The following is a 24,796-nucleotide window of genomic DNA, read 5'->3' on the forward strand; positions in this document are numbered from 1 at the left end:
CGTGGGTAATCTACAGTTACATTCACATTCTAAGACTGGGGAAACTTAATAATTCAAGTCCTAACCAAGAACCTAAGAATTATTAAGGTAGTGCCTAAGAATATAGGAATATTAATAATATTATATTAATTATTAATTAACTATTATATTAATAATATTGTTCTAAGAATATATTGTTGTTGTTGGTCACACAATCAGCCAGTTGTTTAGACTGGATTTGGCATTTTTATCCACCTATCAAATCTATTATTATTATTATTATTATTATTATTATTATTATTATTATTCCCACAGTCAGCCAGATGTTTAGACTATTATTATTATGATAAGTCACTTTGGAGTAGATTAATGCACCTATATATCCTCCTGAAAGAATGGAGAGGGTAAAATCTATCTTAAGTATTCATATAACCTTCATCATCTGTGTCATTGACCTCCCTAAATTGTACAGTCACACAGTCATAATGAACTCTTCTCAATTACTGCAAACTTAATATAAAAGGTTTCCTCCCTCCCTACCTTCCTGCTTTTTATTGAAGTCTCTCTGTCTGTCTGTCTGTCTATTTGTCATCTAACTATATCTATCATAAGCTGCCCTACAAATTAAAACTATTGTATGGAAGTACAATTAGTACTGCTACTATTACTACTACTATTAGTACTACTACTAATAAGAATAATACTGCTATAAACAGTGGCAAAACATTTAATTTTACTTCCTGTTGATTATGCAAAGAAACAATACTTTATATGTACTATCCTGAAGAGAACATTAAATGAGATTCATTAAATCCATCTTTTACTACACGAAGTACCATATGTTTGTATCGAACATACTGTGTTTAAAGTTTTGTCATTCTACTGCACTGTTTATTATATTTTCTATTGTAATGGAAGTATTTCAATGCTGTGTAATGCCCAGATGTTGTATGTGGAAGTGCATGACATGATACTCAGTCTATTAATATTTTAGATAAATACTGTAGATAGTAAAGAGCCTCCCATTCCTTAACCCTCATACAAAGGAAGGCTTTTCTGAACAGAAGGATTGTGTCAGATCCCATGTTTCTTCTTCCTTTTCTTTGGTTAACAAGGCAAATAGTTAAAGGGCTTCTAGGAACTTCTGATTTTCGACTCAGGGAGAATTTTTCTTATGCAGGGCTTGCTTTATTTATTTATTTATTTATTTATTTATACTTATTTATTTATACTTATTTATACTTATTTATTTATTTACTTATTTATTTATTTCTACAGTATATTATGGACTACTCAACATATCTGCATTCTCCAGGATTATGTACAATGAAGTACAATAATACTATCTCATAAAAGAAATGAAAAACAGCATAAGAACAGAACTAAGCTGAGCTTCCAGCACCTTTACTTTGGGAGGACTCTGTTTTTTTTTGTCTAGCCAACAGAGAAAATCTTTGTTTCTTCCCCTGTATTTTGATTAATTTATTATTGATTATAACTAAGGTGTATTCAATAATGTGCCTCTCCTTTCTTTTTTATGACTGGTAAACCACTAGTCGGAATAGAATTACGTTTGATAAATTAGGAATAAACATCTTTTAGACTTTGATTCTGTCACTATGTCAATCAAGTCACCCACAGAAATGGTTGTTGATAATCATGCAGTTTATGGGGACCCTCAATTCAAATTGTAACTATGTTGTAGAAGAAAGCCCACCAAAGCTAACAATTTTTTGTACTTCATTTCTGTTTTTCACCACTGCACTTCTGGCATTCCTCTTTCACAAAGAATCAAAAACGTGCTTATGAAACTTTTGAAGCACTGACAAGGGAACATTGAGATGAAACATTTTTTTTAAAAAGAAGTGTTGTCAGAATTTGGTTTAGAGTGCCTTCACAGAAATGGATAGAAGGGTGTTAAACTGTAGACCAGGATATATAAAGATGTTTTTGCACTGCACACTTTAAAGTGTTTCTCTCTGTGTGTATGTGGTTAAAAGGGATAAGAATAACTTTATTTTATTTGTTGGCCATATTTGTAGAAATCTTCAGATATAATTGCTGAGGATATGAAACCTGACTTGTTTGTTGGGGAGGAAACTAACTCAGTCAAAATTATAAAAATGCCAAATGTACTATTAAGGGGGGGGATCACTGCATCCCATTACGGGGCCTACTGAAAGAGTCAGGTTTTCTCAGCCTGCCAAAATGATAAAAGAGTCAGGGTCTTACGGATCTCAACAGAAGTGTGAAGGTATATGTGGAGACAGAACTGCAGAAAGGGAATCTTCAGCCTTTTGGGGAAAATGGGTTTCATTGCTGCCTCCCCCTCTCCAATAAATTCATTCTCTGATTTTAATCATGAACCATCAGTTTAATGGACTTTGGTTATTACTTCCACCGCCTCCAACCAAAGTTAAATACTCTGTCACAGGTTTGTCACACATTATTCCATCACTTTGGTTTCTACAGAGAGATCACAGCATAAAAGTTAAGGTAGGATAACACATGTAGCCAGATAAATTTTCCATGAAATAGTTCAAACAAGTAAAAATGTATGGCTTTTTTTTTTTTAATTAGGAAAGCCTTTTCCACAGGAAGAGGTAGAAAAGCTAAAGGTTTGGATGAAAATCAAAGCCAATACAGAATTTGGGGGAGGGGGTGGGGGGGAAAGAGGTCTAGTTTCTATAATGGGCTGAAAGACAAAGGAACCAAGCAAGAATATCTTTGTAAGAGAGCTCACATTGTCCAACCCACAATCACAGATTTTTTCATTTCAACTGGCAGAATAGAATGTGCCCTGTTCTGGCTTTCTTTGTCACCAGGAGGAGGTTAGGCAAGTAGGCATGATACAATTTCTGATTTAGTTTTCTGATTATTTATTTTTTATCTTGCTTCCTGGATGGTGGGAAAAGAGATTTCTTACCTCAATGTTAGGCTATTAATCCAATCAATGGTATGAGTCAATGGGGTTATAGGAATGGAATAGCTCATGTGACATAAGCAATATTTTAGTTCTCTTAAGCGTCCAAACAACCTGTTCACTGAGGGGAAATGGGGACATTGAGTTATTTTCTCTCTGAAAAATCTCCATCTTTTTGGGGAAAAATATGAAGAGATACTGAATATATATATATATATATATATATATATATATATATACACACACACACACACACACACACACACACATATATCTATATAAATTTAAGATTATAGTTTTAAAGTAAAGATTTACAAGCCTGAAAATGTTGCAAAACCTTATAACAATAAACATACTGAAGGAGACTTTTGAAGAAAGGAATCAGAAAATAGTAGCCACAATATCAACAGTGTCAGTAATGATGTCTCCTTCTATGGATAGACTATGTCCAAAAGATGTTATTGAAGAAATGATAGATGTAGAACAAATTTTATCTAACAAGATAGAGATGGTATTGAAAGTGGATTTACAACGGACTGGCCAAGAGAATTACTTAGAAAAGAGTGTTTCACTGGATCTACACAAGAAACTGACTGAGGCTTTAAACTTTAAAAAATATTTCTTGATGTATTTATTGAAATGCACATATAATAGTTTCAGTCAAGGATTTCTTACACAGAGAACTGTGTGTTTCTATCATGCATCCCCACCCCTGTAAATTAGTAAGATTTTATGAACATCTTCATTGGGTTTTATGCATGGTTTTTCTACATATGTCTGGCAGTTATTGCTGAAATTAACATTTGACATCGATTTCCTAAAACCATCATTGCTAGACAAAGACAGAGTCATAGCTATACATGTTACCTTTCCGTAATATAAATGAATAAGAACAACCTCAGAAACTTAACAGCTTTGATAAACCATTTTTAATTTCTTGATTTCTTATGCTATAGATCAATGGATTTACCATGGGTGGAATAATGGAGTACATTACAGTAATTGCCAAATCCAGGTGCGAAGGTTTCTGAGGTGGGGACCTAAGGTAGGCAAAACATGCAATAATGAAAAATAGAGACAAAACAGTGACATGAGGGAGGCAAGTGGACAGCGCCTTTTTCCTCCCTTGAACCGAAGGGATTCTCAGGACGGCAGAGAAGATACGCGCATAGGTAACAATAATGAAGATAAAGATGCCAAGCAGAATTGGAACACTAAAAATTAGAGCTCCAATTTCAGCTAGGAATAAATCAGAGCACGCAAGCTTAAGTAACTGTGGGATTTCACAGAAGAACTGATTGACAACATTGGAGCAGAAAGGAGTTGCAAAAGTCCCACCAGTGTGTAACCCTCCATAGAGGAAACCAGCAATCCACGCACTTCCAACCATTTGCATGCAAGTTCTCCTATTCATTATCAGTTCATATTGCAAAGGATTGCAAATAGCAACATAGCGATCATAAGCCATGACTGTGAGAATGGCAACATCACATACTACAAAGGAGATAAAGAAAAGGACTTGAGCCACACATCCACCATAGGAAATATGTCTGCTATTCAACAAATAGTTGATCATGAATTTTGGGAGAAGAACTGAGACAGAAGCAATGTCTTGGATGGCCAAATTGATGAGAAAGAAATACATGGGTGTGTGCAGGCGGTAATCAAAAACCACTGCAGAGATGATGAGGAGATTCCCTGTTAGGGTCACTAAGTATAAAACCAGAAATAAACAGAAGTGTGCGAGTTGCAGTTCTCGGATTGCTGAGAATTCAAGGAGCAGAAATTCAGAGATAGAAGATTGATTCTCCATTCCTTAAAATTAACTACTAAGATGGAATGTGCAGCTGTAGGTAAACAGAAAGATAAATATTAACATCATAGCCTCTTATAACATAACACTTTTATTTGAATAAGAACACTTGGTGATGGAGGTGGGACATGAAAAAATTATACACTGTGTGTTGGCGGCTGCTTATTGAAGAATGTTTTCAACAAGTTTATTCAAGTGTCAGAGAAATGTATGATTAAAGAATATCTGCCTTTCTCGTAGTTGCTACCAGTATCCCAGCATTTTTTTGAATCTGTAATTCCCACAGCTTTGTAAGTTTCAGAAGAAAAAATTCTGCCAATGAATGTCTGCCAAAGTTTTTTTTTTTCCCACCCAGCATAGAAGGAGAGACAAATGACATATAAACTATTGTAGACTTTTCAGTAACGAGTTATAATTTGGCTGTTAGGTATAATGAGAATAGCCATCCTATTGTCAATTTGCCCTCTTAGTCCTCATAGTGCTTCAAATGTCGACAGGTTTAAATATATAAATAACTCCCTTTCTTATTTTTGAACCTTTCAAAAAGGATGTCAAGGTGTATCAAAATGGGGGGGGGGGAATGGATGTGGCCAGTAATGGGTAGCATTTCACTGTACTTTTTTAATATAATATCAAAATTCAATGATATGTGGATAATTTACACATTGCCTTTCTAAAACCTGAATATGGGTGCAACCAATGCTTGTAAAAAGGCAGTAAAGGAAACCAGATATTGGTCAAATAAAACTTTACTTATCTGCAACCTTAACTTCAGCATATTTCTTGCTTGTTCACCATAAAATTTTATTGTGATCTCCTGAAGCTCTTTAACAATGATCAGTGGTTCCTCTGTGGTCCTATGTTAAATATAAGAGGCATTTACTTTAGTCAGAATTATGACTAGATTAATTTTAGTGAACTTTAGTCACGATTATTAAAAAGATACTGCAGATAGTAAAATTAACTAGCTTAAGGGCTTACTGTATCATACCTATTTTGTGATGTGTGTTTGTAATCTAAGACCATGTTTCCTTACAAGTGCATGCATGAATGGTAATTCTGCTCCCCTAAAAACATTATGGATTATACCTTTAAGGAAACATGGTCTAAGGCTGTATTCATGCATCACAGAATGGATTGTATGACACATTCATGTCTCGTAAGAATGTTTAAAAATATATAGAGAGAGAGAAGTTGTAGGAATACAAACATCTGAATACTAATATCTAATCAGCTCTTTTCTCTTAAGTATCTGAACTTGGTTCTAGTGACATCCATGGGAGGTGAGCCAAGGCATGGGTCTTGCTATAACAAAATCTGCACAGGTTTTCCAGAAAAATCAGGAAGACCAATTAGATTAAAAACCCTTGTGGTTTATTATATCCCACCTTTTTTTCGAAGAGCTCTGTCAGCCTTACCAGGTAGACCAGATAGGAAACCTGACCAGATGAACTAATTCTACTTTATTGTATGTTGCATTAACAGAATCTTGCAAATCTGAAAGTACAGTTCTCCCGTCTTCACCTTTACAAACTGAGAACTTAGGGAGGGTCCCTTCTGAGCCTCTTGCTCCATCCACTATGCTGTTGTGGGCTATGCTGTCTCTTATCTGACCATTCCCTAGGCAGCATCTCTTTGCCCCATCTCCCAAGGTCTTTCCTACATATCACTGCAAGCTCAAAGGTATACATAGCACTCTACCTTCCAATACAAAACAGTAAGTGTATTGAGAGAGGTGACTTATGCAGTGAGAAAAGAAGGGGGATGATTGCCAGTGAAAACGTCACAGACTTGAATGAAGAAATCAAGAGTGAAAAAAGTAATGGTTGGAAGAAGAAGATAAAGAATAAACCAATCTCAGCAAAACATAGAGGTAGAGGAATTTTTCCCCCTCCTTTGGTCTCACTACACTCACTTCCTTTGATTGCCTAACATACTAAGCATTTTAAAAGATGATTATTATCGTGTGTGTTGCCATCATCTCCCTCTAATTTACATCTCTTTAAATAGAGATTTATCTATGCTTGAATTCTACCTCTAGTAATTCTTCATATTTGGATGTCCATTTTATCAAATATACCATTCATTATTTGGGAGCTAACTGAATATTTTGTCAGAGAGTATTTCTGAAAGGATTAAATATATGCATATTCTCCCACTGATATCAATAGGACATAAGTAAACAAATAACAAACTTACAGAAGAATCATGGAGTTGCAGGCTAACTCTAAAGCCCTAACCTTTATTCCATAATGTCTGGAGCAAATAGTTCCTTGTTACAAAATATAGCAATTCCTGTTGTCCATATCTGTGAGAAGAATAGTGCATAATTGGTGAAAGGCTTAGCCCAAAGGTCTTAGAAAGCTTACATTGTTGCTGAAACTCAACTTTGATGAAGACTACCATTTCCAGCAGCTGCTATAGAGAACTGTGTTTTACATTTCCAGGGTGCAGGGCTCAAAACAATTTAAGGTATAGGAAAGGAGACTCCAGTTGAAAGTTAAGGGAAAAGAAACAAACAAGCAAATAATCCTTCCTAACATTAAGAACAATTCAACAGTGAAACCAATTACCCAGAAAGGCAGTGAGTTATTTTCATATGGAAGTGTTCAAACTGGAGCAAGACCGATAGCTCTCGGCCATGTTTCAGTTTGGATTCCTGCACTGAATAAGGAGTTGGAAGATCTAAAAGCCCTTTGCAACTCCATGATTATATCATTCTCTTTCTTTTATAAAGATGTTCCTTCTCATGAAATAACTCTCTGCATTATACCAAACAGTCACAAACTGAAAAGTCCACAAGGAACTTTTAAAAATAAACAAACAAACAAACAAACAAGCTGTTATTTTGCATTTAATAAAAGTGAAAATAATTAAACCCAGATATATGATCCCTGTACATGAATGACAGAATAATTAACCATGTTTTCTTGAACAGATGTTACATGTTATTAAGAAGAAAATGCAGAAAACACTAGAATCCATAACATCATTGGTCTAAGAGCAATGCCCAGTTTATCAGTAAAATTATGAAAATGTAAGTCTTACTTTCTCTCTTCATGTTCTTTACTTCCAGATGGAATTTCTTCTCCAAGTTTGTGCTCCTTCAAAGCAATGTGTTTCTTTTAGACCACTCATGAAGGCATATATGCTATATATCATCCCTTCTTCTCTTTTTCTCCCTCAGACAATCAAAAGGTTTGTCTGCAGTTATATATCAAGTGGTTACTATGGGACACAGAGCATTATGAATATATGCTTTATGTTTGTCAGAACTTGTTCTCAGAAGTTCAGCAGAGACCAAAAACTTTATTCCTGGAGGACTCATTCAGAAAGCTAATACAAATGAATGATGAGAGCACAGACAGACAAGTTTACTTTCTGGTCTATATACAGTATCTGCTAATAGCAATTGTCAAACACCTGGATCTGTATTGGCTCACAGGATAAAAAAACAACAACAACAGCAAAACAGAACACAAAGTTCTCTTCAATCACCATGTTTATACAGCCCACAAAGTACTTTAAAATTAAAACGTCACAAAGTAATACGTTATTTAAAAGTTACAATTTTCCCCCCAAAGTTTTATCTCATCAACTAAAAATATGTTGCTTGTTTATATTTTTATGTTTTTTTGGGAGGGGGAGGCAGGAGGGATGTGTTATTTTTGACTCCTGATGACTGCCTGGACAATTCCCTGCATTTTTCTTAGCAAAATTTCAGAAGTGATTTGCCATTGTCTTCTTCCTAGGGCTGAGAGAGAATGACTGGCTCAAGGTCACCCAGCTGGCTTTGTGCCCAAGGTGGGACTAGAAGTCATGGTCTCCTGGTTTCTAGCCTGGTGCCTTAACCACTACACCAAAGTGGCTCTCCTATTTTTAAGTTACCCAGTGACAAATATTCTTGAATATAATAGTTGTCCTTAGACTTGTGTACTATAAATATAATGCACTTAATTTATGTAGTAAAACCTGTTTCAGACCATTTTTGGTGTATAGACATGTTCCATAATGGGCACTATAATTCCGCAATGATTGAAATATTTATTTGTGCTCTTTACACTGTTTAGATTAAGAATTGGTGTATCGATAGAAAATGCCACAACTGGTATGGACTGGAAAAAATTCATTTTACATTATTAAAATTCAGTCATGAGGGCAATAGGACTCATCCTTTATCTCCCAATATTACCCCCACTCTTTATTTCATGGTATTCCATATCTTTGTTCTCAGCACCGTTGCTCCCAGTGCCTATGCTGATGCCAAAGCAGATTGAATAGCTTCCATCCTTTACATAATTTCTGTTTACCAGAGTCATTTTGTCAATAAAGATAGCTGTGGAAAATATAGTCAGAAGTATGGGAACTACTCAAAATAATTATTTTTTGTTTGTTTTGTTTTGCTTTTAATGTGCAACGGAGATACAATGTGTAGAATACCTTTAAATAATCAGAAAACAAATGTGTGACAGCCTGCTGATGCACTTTGATCTGTAGCATCTTGTTACATATACAAACAGATACTCTGTTCTTTTAAACTGACAACAGATGCCTGTGAGTACAATGGATAATCATAACTTTCCCCTAGCCTGTATTTTCTTGTAAAGAAAGGAGATGGTGTTATGCAGAGTTGACAAAGAAGATGGGGACTGAAAACAAAATAAAACAGAAACTTTGGGGAACAAGAATGGGAAAAGGAGAAATGGAAGTGTAACAGCTAGCAACCCAAGATGGATCTAGACAGCATTGGTTCTTGAAAATTTGGAAATTAGGAAAAAAGGGGAAAGGAATGTTGGCTGGTGATCCTGAAAAGGAATGGGCAGTTTTAAGCTGCTTAACAAGGGTTGGTTGGAAGGAACCTCAAGTCACCTGAAGTGTTCCAGAGTGAATTCCAGAGAAGATTACTAGAAGATTGCTGGTTTAAGTGTGACCCAACTGCCCCGAAAGAAGGAGGCACAATGAGACCTTTTGACTAATCACAAATGGCTTGTCAGAAGCTGAAGACAGAGACTGGTGAAACCATATTCTACCAGTCAAAGAGACTCAAAGCCTGAATAAAAAGGTGCCAGGTGGTGTAACTACCCCTTACTTTTTCCTCAGTAGGACATAGGGATAGAATATAAAAGTACCAGTGCACATATTGAAATAGTAATGTAGAGGAAGGCCTGTACCAAAATGGCTGCCACTCTATAACAGACTTTATAATATCTGTGAAAGAAAATGGAAAGAAAAATGGATTACTACTGCATAATAGTTAGAGCACCGCCCTTTGACACGGGAGACCGAGGTTCAAATCCCACCTGGTACCTGCCTTATCAGACCCCCTAATGCTTTACCTGCCTACCTCAAATATGACAGTGACATGAACTAAAACAGTCATGCTGGCTTGGATGTCACTTAGATTAACAAGGTCCATGCCAGATATTGGGGAACTAGGACAATCTGATGATAAATGGGTTACTGGAACAAACCATACATGGATAAAACAAGAGAACCTGCTATGGGTGGTATGTGTCTTCCTCAATCTCAGGTCCTCTACCAGAGGCCTGGGAGTTTGAAGGTTTTATGCAGTATCTTAGCTGTTCCTAGCACTGCACTCTTCTTGACAGAGAGTTGTGATGCTGTTCCTGGGATCTGTTGGAGCCACTCTCCCAGCTCAGGAGTCATACCCCCAAGAAAACTCTCCTCTTTTCTCCATTGTGGAGAATATCTATCTATCTATCTATCTATCTATCTATCTATCTATCTATCTATCTATCTATCTATCTATCTATGATAGGAGACTCATTTGTTTTAACACTGAAGATAAGAGTTTTGTTTCACCCCTCTGTTCCTCATAAAAATAATAATAGGCTTTTCTTCTTCCTTCTTAATTAGATTTTTAATATAAAATTTCACCAGATATGAATGTCTGTGTCTCTGAGAAAAAGCAGATTTGACACTGTTATACAGGTCATCTCTATATTAACAAATCTTAGTGCTACTAAATTTAGTATTAAATATTTGAAACGTAGTGCACACACTGTGCTATTTTTAATTAAATACCTTTTTAACTTTGTAGTATTCTGGTTTTGTGAATATAGCATTTAAGCCAAGGATTTGTATTCATCCGGTATATTATAGAAACTTTTTTCTTTGCAAAGAATCAGCATCCTGCCTCATTTCATATAATAATGTGAAAAAATAATTTAAAAATATCCATATGACATGACTACTCATTTCTGAAAAATGCACATCATCCAAATACACTAAGATACACACACGCACACACAGAGGGAGGGAGGGAGGGAGGGGGAGAGAGAGAGAGAGAGTAACTATTTGAAATCCTTCAGGAGTAGGACAGTGCACCAAAAAAGTCAAGGTAGCAGATTTGCCCATATAATCAAATCCCTACACTTTTTGTAGGTGTGTTGCAAGCACTATCTTGATGTATCTGAGTCCCCTCTGGGTGGCCCTGGTTTGACTTCTGGTGATATGATGCATGCAGGTAGTTTGCTTCAAAAAATATAAAAAGTGTTGTGCACCAGTTGAGTCCTTTCCTGGATCCAGAGGCTCTGCTCACAGTCACTCATGTCCTAGTCACCTCCAGATGGGACTACTGTAGTGGGCTTTACCCGCAGCTGCCCTTGAAGAGTATCTGGAACCTTCAACTGGTGCAGAATGCAATGCTGCAGGCAGTTATGTGTCCTCCTAGAAGAGCCCATATTACACATCTGTTCCTCAAGCTGCATTGGCTGCCAGTCTGCTTCTAGGTCCAATTCAAGGTGCTGGTTTTAACTTTTAAAGCCCTTCATTGCATGGGACCAGATTAGCTGAGGGACTGCGTCTCCCCAAGTACATCAGCTCATCCCATTAGATCTGGCAAAGAAGGCATGTTGTGAGTACCATCTGCCAGGGACTTACATTTGGGTCCTAGAAAGTAGACCTTCTCTGCCGTGATGCCTGCCTTGTGGAACATTCTCCCCACTCCCGGTCAGGTCAGTTCCATCCCTGCTATTGTTCCAGAAGTCCCTCAAGACCTCATTATGTCACCAGGCCTGGGAGTCCCAGGGAATATTTCTTTACTCTCTCCATGTGGTTTGTGTGTGTGTGTGTGTGTGTGTGTGTGTATGTATATATATATATATATATATTCATTTTTAATAATAACTTTTTATATTTTTATAATGATTCTTTTTATGTATTTATTGTTTTATTCAATTGTTGTATGCCACCCAGAGTCACTTTTGGTGAGATGGGTAGCCATCTAAATGTGACAAATAAACAAACAAACAAACAAATAAATAAATAATTTTCTATTGCCATATTCCTCCTCCTCCTCCTCCTCCTCCTCCTCCTCCTCCTCCTCCTCCTCCTCCTCCTTCTCTATCCTAGTCTACAGCCTTGGTATAACCTGATTCATCCAAGCATAAACAGTTTAAAGTATAAACAATACAGATAATAAAATAGACAACTAAATTTGCATATGTAATTGATTTATAGCAACCAAGTACTAACCATTATTAACAAGTGCTTAGCTTTTTTAAAATAAGCCAAGATGGTATGGGTGTCACCTGGAGTATTATTTGGAATTCCTTGTTTCTTAATCCAAGCTATTTTCACAGCCTCTGCTACACCTCTTCTCATGCAAGTTTTTAGCCAAGTTGGGGGGGGGGTATGCATTTGTCACAGAGACGAGTTTGGAAACTGAGATGAACATAGAAATTATCGTGTGCACCAATCAAAGAAGTCTGAAAGGCCAGTATAGTACTTCTTGTATAGATTAAAGGCCACATAAGAAAAGCTCTGAGCATATTTTCCAACATCTACATGGACTTAGGGCTGGTAAAGTAAACTAGGCTCTTGAGAAATGGGCCCCATGAGGATAATTACAAAGTTCCCATAGAGAAACCTCTGCTTTTATCTAGCACTCTCACATCAAAGAAAATTATTTGAAGAGCATTTCACTCTATCATGAATACTGCCACAGGTACAAGAGAAAAGGGTCTGAGATTTGATCTCCTGTTACAAACTCTGAAGTCTACAAAGCAGAATGGAAAATAAGTCAAGAGTTAGTGAATTCCTCCTGAATGGATTCCCTGATACTGAGGAGCTACGGATAGTCCATATCCTTGTTTTTTTAATAATTTATTTGGTAGCCCTCACTGAAAATATCATCATCATCACTGTCATTGTTTATAGTCATCAGCTCCATTCACCCATGTATTTTTTTCTAGTCAACCTATCTTTGCAAGATCTTGGCTCCGTCTCTGTCACAGTTCCTAAGTCACTGCTGAATTCCTTGATGAACACTGAAACCATTTCTTACTCTGGATGTCTCTGCCAAGTTTTCTTCCTTGTTTTCTTCATGCTGTCTCACTTCTTTCTCCTCGGTGTCATGGCGTATGATCGTTATGTAGCCATCTGCAATCCTTTGCGTTATGAGACGGTACTGAACAAGAGAGCCTGCATCCGAATGGCAACCGGTGCATGGATGGGTGGCCTGTTTTATTCAACAATCTATACGGGAAATGTATTCACAGTGGAGTTCTGCTCCAGGATCATCCATCAGTTCTTTTGTGAAATCCCTCAGTTGCTCAAGATCTCTTGCTCAGACTCGTATCTTCCAGTAGTGTGGGCTGTTATCTTTGGTTCTTGTTTAGCTTTTCTCTATTTTGCTCCAATTGTTTTTTCTTATATTCAGATCTTCAGAGCAGTTTTGAGAATCCCATCTACCCAAGGGAAGCAAAAGGCCTTCTCTACCTGTTTACCCCATCTCTTTGTCATTTGCCTGTTTCTGGTAAGTGGTACTTTTGCATACCTGAGACACACAACAAGCTCCCCATCAACATCAGATATACTGATTTCTCTGTTTTACTGTGTGTTGCCACCAGTCATGAATCCACTGATCTACAGCATGAGGAACAAAGAACTCAAAATGGCATTTTGGAAGCTGATTTTCACTATTTTTCCCCATACCTTACGGAAATATTCTCAGTTATGTGTGTTTTAGTATAAGCTTTCAATTTCCAGGCCTTTTTGAAACATGCCTCAATTTTAGTGGGTAAATTAATCATATGCACATTAGTTAGCAAAGAAATATGATTTTGATCCAGTGGGTTAGGTTTTCTCCTTGTGAAATTCAGGGAAGTATAATGGTTTTATGTAGTATTAAAGCTGCTAAATAATGTTGATTGTGGTTGTATAAAAACATCTAGCATTAAATTTTGTGATATAGTATAAAGAAATAGAGCTGAATAATAAACATGGTTAAATTACTCATACTTTTTCATTTAAAGAAGAAATAACATCCACTTATTATTATTTAGATTTCTTGCAATACAGAAAATATATCTCAGCGTATGCCTCTATTTACATATGGATTTCTTTAAATATTTTTAGAAGATATTTTATAATGGCTTTTATACCATAATCTTTTATACTGTACTCTCTTTTCTTAAGCAGTCATACATTTTTACTGATTCATACATTTTAATTAAATTGGTATATCTGTCTAGAAATGCTGTTAAATGGGAGAAAATGCTCCTGCATGTATAGAAAGCAGGTAGAAGAGTTGTTTTCATGTATCTATAACCTTCTGCTTTTCATGATAAAGCTTTTTGAGGCTTTTGATTGTATTCAATGTATTGAATAGCAGAAAAAAAAATAGACAGAAACAGGGAAGAACAACTGAAAATTACTGAGGTATTATTTTCAGCTGTGAACTCTTAAAAGGAGGAGGGGGATGAAAGTTTTTATCTATAGCAGCCCTTTTCCTGTGGTTCTAGAGGTCGAGGCATACTTTTACAATTTATTTAGTCATTCTTCTGAAGGGAAGATCAAAGATTTTTTCCAATAAAAGGCATATTTTATCCTTATGACTAGAGTGATTTACTAATGGTAAAACATCTTGTATCAGTTCTCTCTGAGTATAATATTAAAAGTAAATTGAATGTACTTTTCCAGTGAAATTCCTACAGGTGCATCTCTATAACTGTATTCAAATTCTGCATGCATTTTTTTACTTGAGTTCTGAATTGTATTTCACTGGTAAATTATAAACTGTTCCTAACAAATGTTCATCATTATGTCTTATACAATTTTCAAATGCAGGCAAATTTCTCAGTGTTCCCTTTGTTTCCATAATTCTTTTGGTGTTGTGCTGCTTATTTGAAAATATTGGGATCAATTAAGTGTAGTAGGGCATTGTGTAATAAGATACAGACTATAAATAGCTGTTGATATATGTTTTGAAGTTGGTAAATATTATCAAATTGATCTGTATTGTTTTATGTCAAGAAAATTCATAAATACTTTACCTTGTTAGAGGTAGTATTAAAGCCTGTCAAACAACACACAGATTGCCTATCATCTGCATTCATGTTCAACATCAGCATTATCTTTACTGATTCAGTAAGTTCACGCTGAACCATATTGTTGTAATGTTCCATCAATGCTATTACAGAATCATTAATTTGAGTCATTGTTAACATAATATTATCAGCAAATAATTTCAATTTATGTTCATGTGTAGTTAATTTCTGTCCTGAGATTCTATTTTCTCAATCTATTTGAATTGCCAGTGGTTCTAACGCTAATAAAATTAGAGAAGAAAGACTGCATTACTGTGAAGTAAGACCATTCACTACAATTTTAGCTTTTTGTTCTTTATAATTATTCTGTATCCATTTGAAAAAATTACAGCCACAGCCCATGATTTTAAGAATGGCAGACAAAAAGTTCATTCGAAATAATCAAGGTTTCTCCATAATAAAAAGATAAAATACAGATGGACTACTCCATTTTGTCCAGAGGTTGTTTGGGACGCAGGCAAAGCTTTTGCGTAACTAGACAAGGCAATGAGGATGCTCACCTCTTTATCTGTAATAGAAAAAGGCATAACAGATCAGAACATGGACCAACTGATTGGCATTTCTGGAAATGATGACAAACTTACAGTATTTTCAACTAATATTAATGGTCTGAATAGTCCATTTGAGAGAGAGAGAGAGAGAGAGAGAGAGAGAGAGAGAGATGATAGTTTATTGTAATCACAAAAACAAAATACAATATAATAACAGTAAAATAGTAATATTGTAAAATAAACTAATAAAAATAGTTATTAGATGTAAAAAGGTCGCAAGATAAAGCCAAAGTTACAACTAGGAACTTAAACATTTATTTCTAAGTTTCAGAGCAAAAGTAGCAATTTGGTTGCAGACAGTTGGGAACATGTCTGCGAGAAGGCAATTCTATTTTTTGAGGTCCAAGCTCTTGAGTTCACCCACCACTGATATTTTGGCCCTGATATACTGTAATTGTAAATGGGGCAGTGGAAGACATCATGAATGAAGTCCTCTACTTGTTCAGCACCACAAGGACAGAGCCATTGTTTGACAAGGAGCTTTCAAAATCTCCCTTTGAGCTATGTGGAGGGCATGGACTGCAGGCAAAGGGAAGTTAAATCCTTTCTCAGTGAAGCACTGGTAATATTAAGCAGGTACTAGGAGAGGCTTCTATACTTTTTATAGTGATGGTACAAGATGAAAATTTTGGGGATTGTGCTGAAGTGGCAGCTTTACTGGCATCCATTTCAAATAGCCTGTCTCTAATATAATGACATTGAGACTTGAATCCAATCACAGCCTTTGGTCTTAATACTGATCTGAATCTTACAAATCTAAAGTAAGAAACAGTAATTGACATGAAAATATAGGTGGAATTTTCGTGTTTCTAAAAGAAGCTAAATGATTATGGTACAATTAAGGTTTTAAAATTTGGACTATCTTGGTAAGATAATTGAGGAAATTGTTGATTCATACATGGAAGGAAATTAAACTTACAGTCCTAGATTAATCTAGCTAAGAGTAAGAAATATTAAATTCAAAGGAATCCGACATCTGAGGGCCATAAGAAGTTCCAAGAACTAATTTTCTGAACAGAAATGGATGCACAATTTCCAAATCTTTCATTGTAAAAGAAGCAGAAATTTGAATTATAAGTCTTTTTTTTAAAAAAAAGTCTTCATCAAATAGTAATAATAATAATAATAATAATAATAATAATAATAATAATAATATGGCCCCACTGAATTTTAATCATCAACTGTCCCACTGTAGCTCCCAGCTGTCGAAAAAACTGGGTATTGTCAACCTCTATTTTTTATGCTCAAACAAAAGATATGTTTGAATAGGACTGATAGACCTCAAGAAATTGTACACACACACACACACACACACACACACACACTGTATAAGTAGCAACAGCATCTTAGTTTAAATAACTGTAATGATTTTTAACCACCCACCTCACAAGATGAAATAGGACAATACAGTATGTGTTAGAAGAAGCTAACATCCCACCCTTAACAATATCCTAAAATAGTTTCAACTGGCAGAATTTTAGATTTCTAGTACACAAAAATGGGGAGAAAAAAAAATGTAGCACTCAGCTGTCTTGATGTATCCTCTCCTGTTATCAGGTTTGCAAATTAAGACATTAGTGATTCCCCCCCCCCCATAGAATTCTTTAGCTAAAGTAATAGAGACCCTTGGGACACATCCCAAGGAACTCAGTAAAACTTCTGCTGCACCATATTATGTTGCCAATGGAGACTAATGGCAAGAGAAATTGCATAAATTGTCATTGATAGCTCCACAGCATAAAATCTTACTGATGGCTGCACAAAGATAATAGGAAAAAAAGAAAGAAATATTTTTGAGTAAAGACGGTGAGTCATTCACTTAATTTTATCTCAGTTGATGAGTAATTTCTTCCTTTCTTCCTGAAAATATTCAATGTAGACTAAACTGTCCCTTTCCTTATAAATACAATTCCAGCTAAAACAATTCCTGCACTTATTTCACTGCCTTGGTTGAATGTTATCCACAAAATTAAAAAAAAAAAACAAATTAAGTTGTATGATTTGGAAGATTCATTAAGTTTTCATTCAACCTAGTTTCAGAACAATTTGACTTGATCCAGTTTGGACATATTGATTTGATTCAATTGGAATGTAATCTAAAGTAATGGTTTAAATCATATCAGAACTTATTTATATGGACCAATGAATTTTTTTTTTCAATTTCATAAAGAGATGAATAAGGTTTAGGTCTCAAGTAAATCTTTGGAATCTCCATTCTGTATTTCACATGGTAGGGCTAAGAAGCACTGATCTTTCTTCCTTTGCAGAATTGTTAAACAATAAAGATCTTTAAATAGCACTTCCTACAGCCCCGATAAGTTGTAGATTTTATTAGATCTGAATGTCACAAAGTTCTATCAACATGGCTGGTTATAATACTGGTGGAAGAGGCAGGCCAATAGCAGTTTTCCTTTAATTTCAGCCCTTCTATGAAGCAGCTTTAAAACTGTCTCTTTCTTTTGTTTTGTTTTAGAAATACAAAAATATTCATTTTATCTGCATTTGCCAAATGCATCTGATATCACTAAACCCAACATGGGCAAAGACAGAAAGATATTCCTACCTGCTGAGGGCAGAAACCTGACAGAAAAATAGAGGGAATTATTTTGAGTATAGCTGAACTCACATGCATTCAAACCATTGACCCCTTTAGACTGAAAGCCTAATTTCCCAGTTTATCTTACTCCCTTATTTCATTCTCTGAAACTTAAAAAAATCTTTTTGTTCTATTTATGATTTTTTTTTTTTACAAACTACCAAATGAAGGTACGCACAGTATACAGTACATCCTTGCAATGTAGCTGTTAAAGATGGAAACAGAAATGATGGTGACAAAGACATGGACAGCTGCAGCAATTGAGTAATACTTCCAGGGTTGACTATCTTTATACTCACTTTTTTTTAATCTATGAAACACTATTTTCTATGCTTTTTTCTCACAGTTATGGAGAAATTCACAAATATTTCTAAGTTCCTACTAACAATGCATATAACAATAATAACAACCCAATCATGTGTCACTGATTTTAACTACAAAATATTGTCATAAGGTATGACTACTGCTAAATATACCTCCCTCTGGGCAGGGGGGAACATCACCACACAGAAACTAAAGCAACATAATTGAAAAGTAAGCAGGTGATGTTGTAGTTCAAAATGTTTTACGTAAATCTGCAAATAGAGATGTAATTTTACTAAAGAGCTCCCCTGAGTCACCCGCTGGGGGAGATGGGTGGGACACAAATTAATTAATTAAATAAATAAATAAATAAATGCTGCTCATGAAATCCATTCAAAGTGAATTGAATGGAAAATGTTTATCTTCTCTACTTTTTTTTTTTTTCCTATAGGTATCATGATTCATGGGTAAGAATGGATAACAAGACATCTGTCTTTTTTCTTTTGCAATTTTCAAATGTTTGGGAGCTACAGATTATATACATAGCTTTACTACTAATGTTATATTTAATGACGGTAACAGGGAACCTTCTCATCATCTCTGCTGTTGTTTGTGACCACCACCTTCACACCCCCATGTACTTCTTCCTGATGAATCTAGCCATGCAAGACATTGGTTCAGTTTCAGTCATAATTCCCAAAGCTCTTTTTAATTCTCTTACAAATACAAGGCATATTTCTTACTCAGGGTGTGTTGCTCAAGTCCTCTTGTTTGTCTTCTTCCTGGGCTCTGATATTGCCCTGCTCACTGTCATGGCATATGACCGGTATGTTGCCATTTGCAATCCTTTGCAATATGAAACGATAATGAACAGGAAAGCCTGCACCCAAATGATTGGCAGTGTATGGACTGCCAGTTTTCTCAATGCTGCCTTGCACACTACTGAAACGTTTACTAATCCTTTCTGCTCTAATATTGTCAATCAATTTTATTGTGAAATCCCCCATTTACTTAAGCTTGCCTGCCCTGGTTTAGATGTAACTGAAATTGGAGTTGTAGCGTTCAGTGCTATATTATCCGCTGGTTGTTTTGTTTTTATAGTTGTTACTTATGTGGAGATCTTTTCTGCTGTTTTGAGAATTCCTTCTGTTCAAGGAAGGAAGAAGGCCTTCTTCACTTGCCTACCCCACCTCATTGTCTTCTCTGTATTTTTGTTTACTGTTTCCTTTGCTTATCTAAGACCCATTTCTAATAGACCATCAAACCTTGATTTCATAATTACGATGATTTATTCCATACTTCCACCCATGATGAATCCAATAATCTATAGTATGAGAAACAAGGACATCAAAGACGCTCTTTCAAAACTTCTTAGGCTGCGGTCATTTGTTTTTGAAAACCTGTGAACTGTGGAACTACTTCTTTATCTGTGTTAATGGGAAAGAAAAAAAAGAGACATGGGGATAAAACTAAGCTTTACATCTCTTAAGTTGAAATGATGATGATGACAAGAACAACAGTTTTAAAGAAGATGCAGATGATGAGGAGATGAAATCTGACTTTTTCCATGAAGATATTTAAAATAAACCTTTGTCTTTTATCTGATTTTTCAACTTTACAGGTAATCTAAAGACAATAATTTTAAAATGAAATTAGAACAAGAAATATTAGGCAAATATGTAAACGATGTATGTATATATTAGGAGAAAGCAGAGATTATATGTATTTGAAATTAGTGTAAAATGGTCTCTCTCACTCTCTTTCCTTCCCTCCCTCCCTCCCTCCCTCCCTCCCTCCCTCCCTCCCTCCCAGGATAGACTGTTTGCAAAATGTATATATTAGGAGATACCACACTGTATATTTATTTATTATTTATTTATTAATGAAATTTATATGGCTGCCCATCTCACAAAAAGTGACTCTGGGTGACATACAACAATCCAATAAAACAATAAATACATAAGCCATCTTTACATAAAACCATGATATAATATTATTAAAAACATTAAAAACTATAAAAACAGAACTAAATCAGAAAAGGAAAATAATAGACAAAGGGATGTTAATAATAGAGCCACCTCACTAGTTTACTTGTTGCCTGGGATCCCCAGGCCTGCTGACCTAACCAGGTCTTGAGGGGCCTTTGAAAACTCAGGAGTGATGATCCTGATCTCATAACTGAGGGGAGAAGGTTCCACAATGTTGGTGAAAAAGACTTCCTCCTAGAGCCAAACCAATCACTGGGGAGAAGTGGTCCCTCAAATATATTAGGAGATGACTTAGAAGAAAATAAATATTCATATTTATGTGTATTTTTGACGTCACAAAATTCTGAAGAGCCAAATAAGAAACTGATAGAAAATGAATACTGTCCTTCCTCTAATCTCCCTGTACTGTATATTACTGACAGTAATAACTTAATGTACCTAACATTAAACATTGGCCAAGAAAAATGAGAAACTATCCATAATGACCAATAAATCTTAAAATTTGAAGGATTGGAGAAATGTTTCCTCAATAATGGTATAAAACAGTTGATTTTAATACATAAATAGCACTCTCTAAATAAATAAAATCCTACACTCATAATAGTAAGCATGGGATGGGGGAGGCATACATTCAGCCTATAATTACTCCGAGTTCTGTCTCCATTCCTGCGTAATGTAACTAACATTAGTCCATGTTTATTACTTATTCCAAAAGGTAGCCTTTTCATACTCATACACCAATGGGGATGAAATTGAACCCAGTCAGATCCCCTTTCAAGGAGGCTAATAGACAGCAAGAGTTCAGTGGTACCATTCTACCTCCAGGGTGCATCCACCATTCAATGCCTAGTTTCAGGTCAGGAAATTAGTTCCTTTAACAGGTGAATTTGAAATCCAAAACTAGTTTAGAGAAAAATGCTTTTAAATTATGGTTTGTATATTTACTATATATGAATACTCCTGGAGAAAATGGGAACGGTAAAGTCTACCTTAAATATTCATATAATCCTCATCATCTGTGTCCTTATCCTGCCTAAATTGCCATATGAGGCAGACATGGTGAATTTATAAATTATGGGTTTAGTGTCAAATATTCCCCCACCTACCCTCCCTCTCTCTTTTATCATAATCTGCTCCACATAGGAAAAGTATAGGATGATGATGATGATGATGATGATGATGATGATGATGATGATGATGATGATGATGATGATAGTGGTAATAGTGGTATAGTGGCAATAGAGTTAATTTTACTTCCTGTTAATTGCAGTAAGAAATAATACTATATTTCTATTAACTTGAAAACATTACTAAATCAAAGATATTCAATCCACCCAAGTTTTATTGCAGCTTTTATTACATGAAGGTCTTTTCTGTAATGCTTGTATCAAATAGAATGTGCTTAAAATATTATCATTCTATGAGATTGGAAATATTTTAATGTTGCATTTTAAAAATGAATGATTTGATGATAAGCAGTCTTTTAATCTTTTAAATAAATAAATAATAACATAAAGAAGCTCAGAGGCATCAGCATTTATTAAAGGAAGATTCCAATGATCTCTATTGCTGAACACCCAATTTTCAACTCATTGAGAATTTTTACAAAGAAAAGGCTTTATTTGAGAGTTTGTCTCTAATGTGTATTTTGGTTGCTCAATATACGTGCATCCCTCAGGATAATAGACATTCTTCTTTCACACTGCATCTGAAACATACCCTTATGAAGCTTTTGAAACACTGACATAGGTACCTAGACAAGTGCATTGTTTTAAAAGAAACCTACAACATTTCAAACCAGGGTGTATAGTATCCACTTTATAATGTACAGTGGTACCTCGGGATACGAACTTAATGTGTTCCATGATTCTGGGCGTATCCCGAGTTGGTCGTAACCCGACGCAAATTTCCCCATAGGGTTCAATGTAAATCCGGTTAATCCGTTCCACCCTCCGAATTTGGTCGCACCCCGAAGGAAATTTTCCCATAAGTTTCAATGTAATTACCGTTAATCCATTCTGGCGTCCATGGACCACGCATCAGGGGTGGGAGAACAGCCGGGCACCACGCGGCGTGGCGCTGCGGGAGAACGGCTGGGTGCAGTGCGGCGGGGTGGGAGAACGGCTGGGTGCCGCGTGGTGCGGCGGGAAAACGGCCGCGGACCACGTGTCAGGGGCGGAAAAATGACTGTACCCCAAGGCGGAGTTCGCACATCGAGGTAAATTTTTGCGGCCAGAGCTGGTCGTAACCCGAAAAGTTCGTTAGTAGAGGTGTTCATATCCCGAGGTACCACTGTATGTCATTTGTTAGGGAGCTTCCTATGATAACATTATTTTTATTTCTTGGCCACATTTGTCCAAGCCTTCAGACATAATTGTGCTTGATGAGAAAATGAAATCTGCAATATACATTTATTTATCTAACAACCTGAATGCCTCCTCAGTCACTAAGATAACTCTAGGCAGCTCATAGAGTAGGATTAAAACAACAAAGTACAAATAATAGAGCAAACAGGAGGCAAACAATAATAATTAACACAACACACTACAGGAAAAAATCTACTCTGCAATAATAAAAATCCAAAGTGCACTATTAAGGAGCGGATCACTTCAGCCTGTCCAGCTGAAACAGATATATATGTATCTGTGTATGTGTGTATGTGTGTGTGTGTGTGTGTGTGTGTGTGTGTGTTTCCTGATGATCTGGTGGATGGTTTGGCTGAGGCATTAGTTGGAATGGGCAGGTGTCTGGGACCTTGGATTGTATTGCTTCTATGAGGCCTCTCCCTATACACCAATACTGGGGTACACCTTGGTTTACCAAGCAGCTCCAGGAGATGAAGTGCCAGAAGACATGCCTGGAGCACTGTTACAGGAAGACTTGAAGTGAATCTGATTAGATATTTGTAAGAACCCATATTAGGGATTACCTTGTGGTAATAAGGATGGCAAAACATCAATATTTCTCTGTCCTTATTGCATCTCTTGATAGCTGTCCAGAAGCCCTGTTAGGGTGACCCATACCCTACTGGTTAGGGAGGGCCACTCAGAACATCTGCTGGGCCATTGTGAAGATGATTCAGGCTATCTGGTAGTTAATGTCACTCAGATTAGCTCCAGCTTGAGGGGCCTGGGGTATGGTCTGGTGGTATGATCTGGGATGAATTTGAGTCATCCTGAGGAAGTGGGCAGGGCTCTCTGTGCTGTCAGCTTGGGTACCTTCTTGGTGAGAATGTTGTAGACTGGTCAATAGTTATTGAAATCCTTTGGGTCCTTCTGTTTTAAGGAGGGGACACACCACTACCTCTTTAAGGCTGGAGGCACCACCCCTCTGTCAAAGAGTCCAACACTACTGCAAGAAGTCAAATATGGATTCCTCCTGGATTGTGGTACACTCTGTCCTCATGAGGCTGTCTTTGGACCCAACGGCTTTGATAATCATTGACCAGTCTCCAACTTTGCCTTCTGGGGTAAGGTTGTTGAGACAGTGGTTGGACTGCAACTCAAATGGTACATGGGAATGACCTTAGGAGACAGGGCAATGAGTTACAGCGAAAGGAACCATCAGATTGTCCTGTCCTCCAAGCTCCTTCCCACATACCATTACAGCAGCTGATGAGAACCCTGGAGAAAACAGGTTATCTAGACCCATTTCAGTCAGGTTTTCAGATGGGATTTAGACAGCTTTGGTTTCACTTATTGATGTCCTGTGGTGGATCTGGGATGGTGGTGGTGCATCCATCCTTCTCCTCCTTGATCTCTCAGCTGCTTTCATTACCATTGACCATAGTATCCTTCTGTAATGGTATGTGGGAATGATCTTAGGAGACTGGGCAAAGAGATGCTGCCAAGGGAATGGACAGATAAGAGACAGCATAGCTGAAGCTGCATAGTGGGAGGGGGAAGAGGCTCAGAAGAGACCCTCTTTAGTTTCTCGGACTGTAAAGGAGACATGGGGAAAATGTACTTTCAGACTTGCAAGATTAATGATGGCCTTGAAGGGTAAACCAGACAGGAAACAAAACCAGATTGGCTAATTCTACTTTATTGTTAAGATACATTGACAAAACCTTGCACTGAGCTCAAAGGAATCTGAGATCTGAGGCCCACAAGAAGCTCTAAGCACTACTTTTACACCTGCTATTAGAACATAAACAAATGAAATTTCTATTTTAAGTCTTTTTTTAACTTCATTAAAAAGCATAACATGGTACCAATGAATGTTCTTGATTTGCTGGCCAATTGCACTTCCCACCTGTCCAAAATATCTAATATGCATTATAGAATCTCTT

At 36.4% G+C, this 24,796-nt stretch overlaps 3 protein-coding genes across 3 annotated transcripts; 2 read left to right on the forward strand and 1 right to left on the reverse strand.

Annotated features, from left to right (window-relative positions):
- Positions 1-3,800: 3,800 nt before the first annotated feature.
- LOC103067366 (olfactory receptor 14C36-like) lies at positions 3,801-4,715 on the reverse strand. Its single transcript, XM_007444644.4, has one exon. It carries the CDS (start codon positions 4,713-4,715, stop codon positions 3,801-3,803), a length of 915 nt encoding a protein of 304 aa, XP_007444706.3.
- Positions 4,716-12,747: 8,032 nt separating this feature from the next.
- LOC112543070 (olfactory receptor 14A16-like) lies at positions 12,748-13,707 on the forward strand. Its single transcript, XM_088142919.1, has one exon. It carries the CDS (start codon positions 12,748-12,750, stop codon positions 13,705-13,707), a length of 960 nt encoding a protein of 319 aa, XP_087999045.1.
- Positions 13,708-18,990: 5,283 nt separating this feature from the next.
- Positions 18,991-19,923, forward strand: LOC112543051 (olfactory receptor 14I1-like). The gene has a single exon (XM_025177162.1). The coding sequence runs from the start codon at positions 18,991-18,993 to the stop codon at positions 19,921-19,923; it is 933 nt and encodes a 310-aa protein (XP_025032930.1).
- The last annotated feature ends 4,873 nt before the right edge of the window (positions 19,924-24,796 follow it).

The sequence above is a fragment of the Python bivittatus genome, unplaced genomic scaffold (assembly GCF_059951505.1).
Source record: "Python bivittatus isolate LINGU-HERP-01145 unplaced genomic scaffold, Pbiv_v1 ctg000470_np1212, whole genome shotgun sequence".
NCBI classification, from domain to species: Eukaryota; Metazoa; Chordata; class Lepidosauria; order Squamata; family Pythonidae; genus Python; species Python bivittatus.